General features: G+C 38.2%; 1 protein-coding gene across 4 annotated transcripts in view; it reads left to right on the top strand.

Moving 5' to 3' along the window:
* LOC140734299 (non-POU domain-containing octamer-binding protein-like) overlaps positions 1 to 14,403 on the top strand; it is a 98,691-nt gene extending 84,288 nt beyond the window's left edge. The window contains exons 12-15 of one of the 4 annotated variants that reach the window (XR_012100510.1): positions 9,794 to 9,883; positions 12,469 to 12,610; positions 13,129 to 13,241; positions 13,916 to 14,403. Coding sequence is in view for 1 of the 4 variants with exons in the window: in XM_073058074.1 (XP_072914175.1) it covers positions 9,794 to 9,883 (90 nt within the window). In the remaining 3 variants the exon portion in view is untranslated. The other 3 variants (XR_012100511.1, XR_012100512.1, XM_073058074.1) reach the window with 3 other exon arrangements.
* The last annotated feature ends 408 nt before the right edge of the window (positions 14,404 to 14,811 follow it).

The raw sequence follows: 14,811 nt of genomic DNA, 5'->3' as shown, positions 1-14,811 counted from the left end.
AAGACAATTGAATTCGTGCTGTCTCAAGTTGCATACAAATCTGACAAGGTGAGGAAAGCAAATTTCCTTCTCTTAAATATATTGACTAGCCAGATTGGTATTAACAACAATAATGCTTGACTGGTTTTGTGGCTAACAAAATGGTACTTTTTTAAAACATTTTGGATTTTCTGAAATTCTCCCGGGCTCAAACATTTGTGAATCACTAATCTAGTTATGTGCCAATCAAATCTTTAAAGATAATATAAGCAGAAAGGAGATGGCAGTTACTTGAATTGTAATATATTCAGGAAATAACAAAGAAAATCGGATTGAATTATTGTAGAAAAGGTTTTTGGTGATGTAAATATTTTCTACTAGTTCCCTTCCATTCCCTTTGTAACATGGTTTGTTGTTTTAAATTTACATGAAGAATAAGAAAAAAAATGATGATTTTGCTTGCATTTAAAATGAATTACCTACATAAAAGTGCAGCTTATGTACTTCCTTGTAAACTTTACTCTGTAGACATGCTCTCTTGTATAAAATTTTACATTACATCTTTAAACACCAAAAACGAGTATTCTGCATTTCAGATAGAAACTCTATTTCGCCCTTTTATCTTTGCAACGTGCACTTCTGATCAAGAAAGCGTTTTCCCTTTGTTCTGATGTTTTAAAACAAATGGTTACACTAAGGTATATAAAATAAGGATTACATTACATAGATGCAATGTGCATTAATCCTTGAATCCCTGAGTGATAATGGTAAAATAAAAAGTGCTTTTAATTCTATTGGAAGTATTTTTCATTCAGGTAGCTACCAATTGTTAAAGTCCTTTGATCTTAACGGAAATGATTGTGTTACATAATGTTTGGTGAAATCAAGGTTATGTTAGTGAAATGAACCTACTGTTGTTACACCAGAATATATATATTTAAAAATCACTCATGAACTGTTAGATTTTGTTGGGGCTTCTGATCAACATTTTCCACCATTCCTCTTTTTTTGTTTCACTCCCACATTCTTCAATGTATTGCTTATTTTTCTTCTGCTAAAATAAGACCCTTATTTATCCATTCAAGAATGAATCAAATATTTGAATTATCTTTTCATAGAGGAGTGCACAGAACTGGTTTTGATGAAGGATAACTTAAAGCAGCTCAATCACTTGAATTGATATGAAATCAAACTTTAGCTTTCAGAGAATATGACAAGTTGATATGGGGACAACATTCTTGGTTATTGTGCTTGAATTGTTTGTATTTTAAGTGGAAAGTGGAATTTGGTTGTTGAATTCTATTTTTTTTTGCGAAGAGTCTTCAACAAATTGAGTTTCTTAGTATTGTATTATGGAGACAAATTATTTCCTTGTGCAATTTTTGTTACCACTTTCTTCTTTGTTTCTCTTATGCGCTCACCCCAACATGGACTCATACTTTCAGTCATCCTTGAATTCCTTCACTCTCAGATTCGCAAAATCAGATTTGTAGCCTAATTTTTCACTGATTACAGTCTATGGCATTCTAATCAATAAGAATAAGTAAATTAATTACTGATAACAATTTGTAAATATGTCAATATATTCCATGTCCAACACCCTGAAATTTTACAGCTGTCAATCTTAAGCAGTTCCAATAATTTCCAGATCCTATTTGTTGCATATCATCTTGCTAATGTACCAAAGTTCAATCTTAATTTCAATAGTTTTTGAAACATCCATTCCCAGTCTTCGTGGCTTATCACTATCATACTGATAAGTGATTGTTTATCTATGGCTAATTTTCAGTCCCGATAATTGCTGCCTGCAGTGCTAAACCTCCTTGGTCCAACTGTCATCAAGTAATGAGAAGGAGCTGCAAACTCTTATACTAGTGCTTGAGCAATGGCTGCTATTCTGCTACTGCAGCAGAATTGTGCTGTATGATTTTTTTTAAGGCATTGTACACTAGTAGAAAGTAATTTATCTTTAGAGCAATATTAAGCATATGCTTTAGTATTAGAGTTTCTGACTTTTTGAGATGTTAAAACAAAGTGTCTCAGTTGGATGTCAATGATCCCTTAATGTGTTGACCAATATTTACAGTATCCTCTATTGTCCCCTCCCAGTCAGCCAGACACTGAATTGTGGTAAAAATCCAATTAATTACAATTGCAGCAGCATGTTGTGCTAATCTGTTTTACTGTATCCTGCCTTTAAAAATAAAATTAAAGGATTAGGTAATGACTAGCACCAGACATTTGTGATATTTTTCCCTTTGATTAAGGTGTTAAATTAATTGTTACGTCTATTTGTAAAAGGTCAGTGATACAACTGAAACAATTTTTCTGAATATTTTGGCCCAGATTTGTCACTTACAGATGAATAGTTGATTTTATCTTGCTCAGCTACTCCCTTATATGCCATTCTTGCAGTAACTATATAACCATATAACAATCACAGCACGGAAACAGGCCATTCCGGCCCTCCTAGTCCGTGCCGAACTCTTAATCTCACCTAATCTCACCTACCGCACTCTTAATCCCACCTACCCGCACTCAGCCCATAACCCTCCACTGCTTTCCAATACCTATTACCTATCCAATTTTACCTTAAATGACACAACTGAACTGGCCTCTACTACTTCTACAGGAAGCTCATTCCACACAGTTATCACTCTCTGAGTAAAGAAATACCCCCTCATGTTTCCCTTAAACTTTTGCCCCCTAACTCTCAAATCATGTCCTCGTTTGAATCTCCCCTACTCTCAATGGAAACAGCCTATTCACGTCAACTCTATCTATCCCTCTCAGCATTTTAAATACCTCGATCAAATCCCCCCTCAACCTTCTACGCTCCAATGAATAGAGACCTAACTTGTTCAACCTTTCTCTGTAACTTAAGTGCTGAAACCCAGGTAACATCCTAGTAAATCGTCTCTGCACTCTCTCTAATTTATTGATATCTTTCCTATAATTCGGTGACCAGAACTGTACACAATATTCCAAATTTGTCCTTACCAATGCCTTGTACAATTTTAACATTACATCCCAACTTCTGTACTCAATGCTCTGATTTATAAAGGCCAGCATTCCAAAAGCCTTCTTCACCACCCTATCTACATGAGACTCCACCTTCAGGGAACTATGCACTGTTATTCCCAGATCTCTCTGTTCCACTGCATTCCTCAATGCCCTACCATTTACCCTGTATGTTCTATTTGGATTATTCCTGCCAAAATGTAGAACCTCACACTTCTCAGCATTAAACTCCATCTGCCAACGTTCAGCCCATTCTTCTAACCGGCATAAATCTCCCTGCAAGCTTTGAAAACCCACCTCATTATCCACACCTCCTACCTTAGTATCATCGGCATACTTACTAATCCAATTTACCACCCCATCATCCAGATCATTTATGTATATTGTGAAATAATGAGCTGACAAATGTTCTGGGCAATCCTGGTGCAAAAAAGGCATGCTAAACCTTTGGTTCTGATTATTTCATGCTTCCAGGAAGTCGGGATAAAATGGAGATTGTTATTATGTGACGTAAATGCTAAGTAGAGTATAGAATTAAGGTTGAACTACTTAAAGTACCATGTAATAAAAAATAATTTTTCATACCATGTTACTGAGATATATCACATAACACCTCAAGGGCAGCATAATTTTGAGCTACATTTAATTATTTTTGATCTTCTAATTATGTTTACTTGAAGCATTTTTTGGTGCTGATTTCTTGTATGTGCATTCAACTCAACCATATTTTTAGAAAATTGTGAAGAATGTATGGCATATGGAATTTAGAGTAATTTCCTTCAAATAAAAGAAGTTTGGGAGTGTCATAATAACTTGACTGATTTTTTTTTGTTCAGCTGATGTCACTAATGTTGGATGGCTTGGGTGGAAACTGTTAAGAGTTCATAGTTTCAGGCAGGAATGAATATGTGTCCGATTTCAGGATTTGCTATTAATACCACTTTAATTGATTGGCCTGTGCTGAATAATCACAGAGAGCAAGGAACACTGCTATGCCATGCTGTAAATTTTATTGCTTATAAGTTGAAGATTACCCTGCAAGTTAAGTCAAAGAAGGCAGTCTATTTTACGCAATAGTTGAAGATCTACAATTACAGTATAAAGGAAGCAGAAGGTGATAACGAGTCATCTAATTTCTAATTCAGTGCTATAGTTATTTAGCATTATTTATTTAACTATGTGAACAAATGAAGGCATCTCAGTTTGGTGAAAGAATTATACACATTACTGTCCTTGAAAATTTCATGATAGTGTATTATCTGTGACCATGTAATTGCAGACTTGTTGATACAGGAAGAATACCATACTTACTATAATTCCTGTTTCCATTGTATTTATTATGTTGCAATATGTATTGATTGAGGTTTTTTGAAGCAGGGAGATAGTAATTTTAAATTCTTTCAGAGGTAGTCATATTTCTTGAGTGGGGTTGTCTGCGCTTGCTGCCTTTGCTCCAAATTTAACTATTCTGGATTTGCATAGCCTATCACACTGCCGCAGATCGTCCCTGAGCCAAATGGTAAGGTGCTTAGTTGTAGGCTGTGGAGCTTCTGATGGTGAAGATGAAGGACTATAAAACTCAAGCCTGACTAAAACTCAAATGAAAATGTTCAATTGACCATAAAGCCCTGACCCACTTTTGCTATTTATCAAACATGTACATAGAAAATATTACATTCCTTTTTCTTCCCTTTCATCTCCACAGCCCTGTGATCCCTGTTCAAATGAATGGAGACCAGTTCTAACTAAGAATGCATTTGCCATTCTAAGTACTGGAGAATCTTTGGAATTTCTTGCTTCACCAATGGACTTAATGAGTAGTCCATTGACATACTACACCCAGGACATTGATAGCAGAGCTTGAACCATTCTAATGTGTGTGTGACCTATAACATACCAGCATATATGTCAATAATACTACAATGTACAGTGCCTTAAATTATTTGGCCCCCACAACTATTTTCACATTTTACTGTCTTATTTTCTAAATTTAAAATATATTTAAGTGCGATTTTTTGAGTTAATCTACAAAACTTCCTACATGTCAATTCCAAAGAAGAATTCCAAAGCCTGTCAACAATGGACTAAAAGTTCAAAACCAAAAACTTTACTTGGGTATACTGTGTATACTGTATATTACCTTATCAACTTGCCCAGATTGATGTAGAAAATTGATAATAAAGAAGCAAAAGGTTAGGGAAGGGTACAAGACCACTTCAAAGGCACTGAAAACATCTCGAAGCACAGTGCTGTCCATCGTGGAAAAAGTGGGGGAAAATACAAAGCTACAGCCACACTGCTTTAGGCCATAGAAGAATGGCACTTGCAAGAAGCTACTGTCACACCAAGTTACTGAGTGTCCTGCAGAAGTTGGTGGCTGCAACTGAAGATGAGCTTAGGGCTTACCCAATAAGGCTTTGTACAAAAAGGGTATTTATGGAAGAGTGGCAAGGAAGAAGCCCCGGCTTCAAAGTGTATCCTTGTAAAGCTTTTCAAAGCATCTCATAAGATGGAGTAAGGAAGGAGCTCTTGTGGTTGGATGACACTGAAGTGGACATTTTTGGCCTCAATATTATGGTGTCTGGCATAAATCTAATACTGGGTATCAGTCAAGTAACACAATCCCTACTGTAAAGTTTGGTCGAGGTACATCAGTTTATGGGGATGCTTTTCAGCAGCTGGGACTGGAAATCTGGTCAGGATTGATGGGAAGATAATTACAGAGACCTTGGATTTAAAAACATAACCTCTACCAGAAAGTAAATTCATCTTGAAGCAGGACAACAACCCAAAACCCAGAGCAACCATAGTGGCTTCAAATTAAGAAAATTAATTTCCTTGAGTACCCCAGAGTTCTGACCTTAATCCTTACAAGCATTTCTGGCAAGACCTCAAGATTCCTGTCCAATGCCACTCTCTTTCTCTCTCTCTCTCTCTCCCCCCCCCCCCCCCCCAAACTAAAGTGGTACACCTTGAACATATTTTGCAAGGAGGAGTGGGCAAATCTTGTTCCATCACATTGTGCAAAACTAATACTTGCCCAGAAAGATGACTGCCTGTAATTGAGAGAGGTTATTCAACTAAGTACTGAGCAAAGGTTGATGAATACTTTTTAACTGACATTTTGGTTTCTGAAGTTTTAGTTTTTCATACTCTACAATGTTCCCTGCTTTTGGGCTCTACTGTTACTTTTTTTTTTAAAAAGCATGTGGTTCACAATTTAAATATTTTCAGTTAAATTGATCAGAATCCTTAGTTGTAATACTCATTAATGAGAACAAAGGGCTGGGGGCTGAATACTTTTGCAAGGCGTTGTATGTGACAGCTTCCACCAACAGCAAGTATGGTACTAGGGTACAAATGTGGAGTGTGAATTACCATAAATTGTTTTGTAGAACTGTGCAATCATTTTGTTTAATTTTCCAATTTAAGGATGTGAACATTTGTGAAATTGAATTAGAAACATCATTATAGGGGAAAGGTTTATATTCTCAAACATCGACATTACACATCAAAAATGATTACACTTACAATAGAAATGGTGCATTTAAGGAAAATGCAACAATATCTTGAAATTCCTGTATCCGTATCAAAAAGGAAGTACAAGGCCATTATTAGCAGTATATTTAACTGAAATTCAAAGGAGTTATGTTGGTAAGTATGTGCTATTGCTTTAGAACAAATAATATAGTTCAACCTGATGTAGTTGAAACAATTAATGCACATGATGGCAACAGATTGGCTAATGAAAAGAATTCAATTATAGTCAGTCAGGACCATGTGCATAACTGGGTATCAAATTGCTCAATGTTGACAGATTTGGAAATTCAAGTTGTTTCTTTTGTCATTGCGAGATAATAAAATAACTGTACCCAGAATACTCATACTCTTACAATTCAACCACACTTTATTTTGTGTACAAGGAGACCTGCATGGCCCCTGTCTCCACACTTCTGAATTCTGAAAAGAGAAATGTGATTTTTATACAGAATTGGCTAGCAGTAACAGATATTGGCTTATGTAATCTCTACATAATACAGGTGTTACAAGTCAATAGAAACTGCAAGTTGACAACTGATGACTCTTCAAAGTTTGTAAGCAATTGTCTTTTAGTTGTTGTGTATATCCTGGATCGCTTGTGTCTTCTCAGAGGCCCCTGGCGTGCAAAGGGAATCTTGGCTCTTCATAGACCTTTGTTACCTGGGCTGTCTGCAGTCTATCCTTACTAGGATATTGTTAACCCTTGCCTTACTGCAATGTCCACACTTGGATACGACACTGGGCAGCTATAATGAGCTGAGTGGATTTTGGAGTCTGGCCCTGCAGGATTATGGTCAAAAGAGGATAATCATTGAGCACCTGTGTTTGTCAGTTTCAGCACAAGTGTTACTATCTACTCAATGTGCGGAACACCAATTTATATATTCAGTATTGAATATGCCAGTTTTAATGGAAGAGAAGGGTGCCTGAATCCCATTGGTTGTATAAGTAAAACTTGATACTTTCTGGTTTAAAATTGACCACTGGCCTCACCAGTTTTATCACTGCTAATTTGTCATATGGAATAGCAGCAAGTATTTTAAGTGATTGCAGACAGTTTTGAGAGTTGATAGATACTTGGAACTAGTCTAGATTTTTTTGTTTTTGTAGTTAGAGGGTAAACAATTGAGATGTCTCTTGGGAGTATATGGTCCTTTGGATTCCTGCAATTTTTTGTTATTTACCTCTAGTTTGGTACTGCAGCTACATGACGTGGGCACATTGAACAATCTTTATTTTAGCTGAGTTTCAAAACTTCAAGCTAGTTACTTCAGTGGTTGTTCTGATCACATCTTGAAACTTTTACTTATGTGAAATTTGATTATTTCACAGCTGCTTAATTGTTGATTGTTTTGATGATCCTAAATCATAATGCTGGCACTATCTACAAAGTTCCATATGTTGTATTAATCTCAACTATACTACATTTATATTTCCTGCATTTTCAACCCATGTTGGGTATCAAAGGTTATTGTGAATCTCCTGGATTTATTAATCCCCTTGTATGTTTATGATCACTAACATTAGCAACCCCCAAATTAAGTGGATGCACTTTCCCCTATGTTAGTCCAGTTTGCTAATCTCTGATTTTTACTAAGAGATGGACAGTTGACTTCTATAAGGGGTGTTAATCTCAAATAAGATGTGATCTTTTTGATTTTTACCTGATTTGCAAGCTTCGCTAAGGAATAAGTTGAGAGCCACTCTGGGAGGATCTTGCATATATGCAATCCTTTTAATGTTGTTGAGGACCTAGAGAGTCCTTACCCCCTCAGTTTGTCCAATTCTTCAGGTTTTCCCTCTATAAATCCGTAAGAGTTGGATCAATTTTGTTGGTTGTGGAGTCCTTCAATGCTCACTGCCTGACTGGAAGTCAAGTCTATCACTGGCAAAAGCTGCATACCACATTAAAACAAGTGGGCATTGTCTGGCTTAAATTACCTTTCAAAACCTTGCCAAGCCTGTTTACAAAACTCATTTCAGTAAATCATTCAAAACCTGACATCCTTAGCACCTGATCTGTACACTAAATGTTTATTAGATAGCTATGTTCACCACACTCTATTTGAGTATAGCTTCAATTTTCTTCCTTGTACCTTATTAACTTACCATCTTTTCACTGACTTTCCATTTATTACCACATGGCAGCAGGAGCTTCATCTTGTTTCTGATGACCGCTATTAGAATGAACAAGCACTTCTGTTTGTGCCTAAGACATGCCTGCCACTTCTATGGGACAGCCTTAGTTATCCTATGATAATCTAGCGATGTTCATCAACTCTAAGAATTAGCTGTACAATGATAAGAGTGCAAATTTGAAATTGCTAAGAGATTAAATGACGCAACAATCTCATGCAGCTACACTCATGCTGTTTTCTTGCAGTCTACCTCAGGTTATTGTATTAATGAAGCTGGTTGGCTGCCAGGCCAACTCTTAAGATGCATGGGTTGCTAAACTGCTAAATTGTCAATCAAGTGGTGAATAAAAATCTTTGCTTTAAACTAAATCTCTGTTTGCTAATGCTATTTGGTGAACCTTTGTGACATCACGAGAGAGATTTTTTCCCCCTATTCTGTTGAGATGATCTCAGTTGACATGTAAGTTTTGAGTCTTATCATAAACTGCTGCATCTTTATCTACTATTGGGTTTGGATCTTATTTGTGCTTAGAGAAAATAGACCAGTGGATGAGAAGTGATTGATATAAGTAGATACCTGACCCACCCCAGATTTCTCCTGGCCATTGATTCAGTCTTGGCCTGCTACACTTGGACTGGGATTTTTTTTCCTTCTGTTTTTCTGTAATCAATGGGAATAACCTCCTAATTGACCCAATCTCTCTTTGTGGCACTTCAGCTATCTCAGAGTCAGTCTAGTGTAGCTTGTCAGCCATGCACTGCAAGAATATCCATCCCTGGATAAGGAAACCAAAACTGCACACAGCATTTAACTTGTGATTTCATCAAGAATTTGCATAACTTTATCAAGGCATTCCTGGTCCAGTACTTGAATCCAGTTGCTATGAAGGTCAAACTGTTACTTGTGCATGCTTACTTTCGTTGACTTGTGCACAAGGATGCACAGGTCTCATTATACTTCACCCTTCCTAAATATAAATAACCAGCCTTCTTTCCTTCCTTGTTAGAGCCTCAAACTGTCCTTAAGTGAAATAGTTGTGTTATATTAGTTGTTTTCTAATCTAGTGAAACCACTTTAGCAATAAGAAAATAATCAATGTCTCTGCTACTTTTAGGGCAACTTCCTAAAGTGCTGTAACAGCATGCTACTTGTGTTTGAGATGGTTTCCCCTAGTCTCACCAAGAGTGCATTGTGTGTTTTATAAGTAAGTCACACTTTTAGATGTGTCCTGTTGATTGATGAAATATAGTGTGGCTAATTCTCATAGTGCCTAACTCTGTCTTTATGTACAATTGTTTGTTTGTGATGTGTGAGTGACCTGTGCCAGACAAATTTGTTAGCAATTTCATTGTGCTTTTCTGAACTGGTGTGTAGTCCATGTAAGGCTAGTGACTTGTTCATCCTCAGAATGAGTAACTTTTGAGGATTCTTCAATGTTCATTTGCTGCATCTTTGGTGTATAAAGGGATAAACTAGGACTGTCATGGTAAGACTAATTTCAATTATCATTATTACACTGTACTATTGATTTTTGATGACTCCAGCTACATAATGACTTGCCTGAAATGTGTGTAGATGGCTCTGATTTTCAGGTTACTTTTCACGTCTCTAGCTATGCAAGTGTAAGTAGCAATTGTTCAGTGGCTGCCTCTGCTTTCTGGTTCATGCTCTCACTTATGCGAATAATCAGATAGTATTTAAGTGTGTGTATAAGAGAAAGACATTGCATAATGATTTTTAGTGGCTGGACAGAACTGAATATGCAAAAGTGCATGTTTAGAGGGCGATGGTTGTATCTTCAAGAAGAGCTGTGAGCATCAATATGCAACATCAGGGTTAAGAAAGCAGAGTGAACAGATAATTTGGGACAAGACAATTTGGGTATTACTACAGCCGTCATTACTTGTGCTCAACTTGTCAGCACAATCGGGAGTAGGCACTAGCATTTTGCTGTCATCTGTCAGAAAACAGTGGGATCTTGATCAGTTATAGATATGGGTGGAGAAATGGCAGATGTGGTTTAACCAGCCCAAATGTGAAGTGTTGCACCTTGGTAGGTCAAATGTAAAGAGACAGGACACTGTTAGGGGTAAGACCCTTAGCAGTGTTGATGAACAGAGGGACCTTCGGGCTCCAGGTTTATAGCCTCCTGAAAGTGGCTATACAGTGTGATAAGGTGGTTAAGACAGCAAATGATATGTTTGCCTTATTCGTCAAGGCATTGAGTTCAAAAGTCAGGAAGTTATGTTGAAGCTTTATAAAATTCTAGGCTGTATCTGGAGTACAGCATGCAGTTCTGGTCACATTAGGTTTTGGAGAGGTTCATCAGGATGTTGCCTGGATTAGGGGATATGCTAAATCTTGTGTTTTCTCTGGAGCATCGGAGGCTGCGAGTATTTTGAATAGAGGTTTATAAGATTAAGAGAGACATAGAAAGAGTAGATGTCCAGTATCTTTCCAGTGTTGAAATTTCTAAAATCAGAGGGCATGCATTTAAGGTAGGGGTAAGTTTTTTTTAAAAAACACTGTAGTGGGTGCCTGAAAGGTGTTGCTTTGGAGTGGTGGTAGAGGCAGAAACTTAGAGATTTTAAGAGACCTTTAGAAAGGCACATGAATATGAACGTTGTGTAGGTAGAGGGGATTAGTTTAGTTGGCTATTTGATTACTAATTTATTTGGTTTGGTTCAACATTGTGAGCTGAAGAACCTGTTCCTGTGCTGTACAGTTCTATGTTGTATTTTTGCATTGCAGGAAGCCCCAGACAGAGGAAATAGCTGTGTGACAAACACGAGAAAATCTGCAGATTCTGGAAATCCAAAGCAACATGCACAAAATGCTGGAGGAACTCAGCAGGCCAGGCAGCATCTATGGAAAGAGTAAACAGTTGACGTTTCAGGCCAAGACCCTTCATCACAACTGGAAAGGAAGGGGCAAGGAGTCAGGCTGAGAAGGTGTGGGGAGGGGGGAGGAAGGAGTACAAGATGGCAGGTGATAGGTGAAACAGGGAGGGGTGAAGTAAAGAGCTGGAAAGTTGAATGGGAAAAGAGATAAAGGGCTGGAGCAGGTGGAATCTGAACAGAGAGGATAGAAGTCCTTGGAAGAAAGCGAAGGGCAAGAGCACCAGAAGAAGGTGATGGGCAGGTAAGAAAAAAGGTGGGGGGAGGGGAACAAATGGGGAATGGTGAAAGAGAGGAGAGAGGTATGAAGTTACTGGTAGTTCGAGTAATTGATGTTCATGCCATCTGGTTGAAAGCTAGCCAGATGGAGTACAAGGTGTTGCTCCTCCAGTCTGAGTGGCCTCATTGTGGCAGTAGAGGAGGCCGTGGACTGACATGTCAGAATTGGAAGTAGAATTGAAATGGGTGGCCACTGGGAAAATCGACATTTTGTGGCAGATGGAGCAAAGGTGCCTTGGCGAAGTGGTCTCTCAATCTACATCGGGTCTCACTGATATATATATGAGGCTATACCAAGAGCTCCGGATATTGTAGATGACCGCAACAGACATGCAGGTGAAGTGTCTCACTTGAGAGGACTGTTTGGGGCCCTGAATGGTAGTGAGGGGTGCGCTGTAGGGATAGGTCTGGCACTTGTTCCATTTGCAAGGATAACTCGTACAGCTCTGAGTTGGTGAACTTGTAATGAGTGCTTGTGTCTAGCCTGTGGAATGATATTTTACTTATGGAATCCAACTGTCAGGCAGAACTTGAGAAATGTGTATCTGTTTCATAGTTTCTAAAAGGAAAATCATTGTCAGAATTTTAAGGGTAATGCTTCTCTTTGATATAGACCCAAAAACTGCCACTGAGACACTAACTGGCAGGAACCCAAACTGGTGAAGAAAATGCTTGGAAGACCTGTGGTGTACAGATTTTGAGCATTAGAGTTGCTCAAGTGAACTTCAAGAAGTCGAGAGTTGAAATAGGCTGGGGTAGGTGTATGATATTGATGGGATTTTGGACTAACGGTAATGAGTCTTAGTGTTACGCAGCATCGAAACTGGCCCAACTAGTCCATGCTAAGGTATTTATTAAATCTAGCCTCATTTGGTTGCTTTTGGCTTATATCTCTAAACTTTTTCAACCCATACACCTGTCCAGTGGTTTTTAAAAATTGCATTTGAACCTGCGGTCATCACTTCCTCTAGCTGCTCATTCTACATACCCACCACCATGGGAAGTAAAAGTTGCTACTTGGAACTGTTCAGCTCATTTTAAATCTCTATGCTGCTGCTTTTAGAGCATTTGCTCCCTGGAAAAAGACCATCCACCTTATCTGTGCCCTTATCATTTTTCGTAACTCAGTCTCCTGTGTTCCAGAAGAGAGAAATGCCCTAATTTATCCAGCCTTTATTGGTGTGGAGGAGGCTATGATATTTAGGTCCTGATGATGTAAGTGAAGTGACCAAATAAAACAAAAGATTACATTTTATATTTTTAAACTTCTAAGGTCTGATGCTGGTCTTGCTGCAACTCCAGATCGGAGGTGGACCTGGGAAATCTCAAGAATAAATAAAAACAATGCCATCTACTTTATAGATTTAGTAATGCAGAAGTCAAGAGGTAAGTAAAATCAGTAGAAAGTTGTGAAACAAATTGTGGGACAGTGGCAGCACAGAGGCCAGGGCCGTGAAAGATGTGTCTGAGTTCAACTCTCACCACCTCAGCTGAGCCATTTAGCAACTTAAAGCAGGAGGTGCTGTAGATAACTAGGGTAGTGTGATAGTGCAACTCTTAACTGCTGCTGCTTTTGGCTCCAGGAACCAGGTTTGATCTTGACATCTAGTGATGTCTGGAGTTGGTGTTCTCTCTGTGACCACATGGGGTTTCCTCTGGGTGCTCTGGTTTCTGTCCAAGATTCAAAGATGTGCTACTAGGTTAATTGGCTACTGTGAATTATTACTGATAGTAATCAAAGAAGAGTTGATAGGCATGTTGGAGAAAGGTTGCCAGAGTACAAGGAAAAGATTATGGGGGTAGGGGAATTGGATGAATGGGACTGCTTGCCTGGGTATAGTAGAATCAAAGTCTCTCTCCTCCCCCCCCCCCCTGTCACCCCCATCTCCCACTGCCCTGCCCTCAACCCCCATGCCACACTACACCCTCACCGCCACACCCTAACACACGTGCACGTGTGCATGCCCTCGCCAACACCTCCCACCACCTCTACCTTTGTTAAGCTACTTGCATAACTGCAAGGTACAACACTGCAAAATTCCAATTATTTTCTTCTCCAGCTCCTGCCTGCCTGTGACCTGCACCATCTGGAAGAGCGAGGGCAGCAGCTGCGAGAACTTTTACATCTGAAAATTTCATTCCAAGTCGCTCTATCTTCTATTCATCATTATTGGGTCAAGATCCGTGAATTCGCTACCTTGCATCACTACAGGAATTGTAGCAATTTGGAAAGGGCAATTGTGGATGGACATGTGTGTATTGAAAAAGTAATCAAAATGTATTATCAATCTGTTGCTCATGGGGACATAATATATTCAATAACAGGAATGTATGAAATAAAATAAGTATTAATGGGTGTTCAGTTAGTGCATGCAACATAATTCCAATATATTCTCAGTAGCACCTTGCGACAGTTAATGAGGATTTTGAATAAAATTTGTGATAATACATAAAGGAAAATGTAATTCTTAAAATTGATTATTTGTATTTATGTAATTATCCTGTGCAACAAACTACAAAATAATAAAATATCGATATTTGAATGTAACCTGTGAGATGGCAGTTCATTGATGTATTAGATTTGAATACATAAACTATTTTGTATGTAGCAAACAAAAATGGTTTGCATGGTGGAAATTGGTATTGGTGCAAAAATGTATTATAAAAAAGATACAACAGTGGGACAGTGATTACAACCAAACAGCAAGGCTGGAACTGAAAATGGGTTAAAGCTGCAGCAGGTAAAAGTCTACTTCAGCGGACATGACCAGAAACAAAAGTGGTAGCACAGAAGGAAGGAAAAGGGTGACTGAGGGAGCAAAGCACTAGAATATTCCTATTGGCAAGGGATCAAAATTCTTCTCAAGTTAAAATGCAATAATGCTTGGGATTATTTGTGACATTTGTATAAACCTAGTCATTGCCAGCAAAATGGCATTTCATAAATGTTAGAACT

This window comes from Hemitrygon akajei, chromosome 10, assembly GCF_048418815.1.
Source record: "Hemitrygon akajei chromosome 10, sHemAka1.3, whole genome shotgun sequence".
Lineage (NCBI taxonomy): Eukaryota > Metazoa > Chordata > Chondrichthyes > Myliobatiformes > Dasyatidae > Hemitrygon > Hemitrygon akajei.
This window is presented reverse-complemented; position numbering and strand designations above follow the sequence as displayed.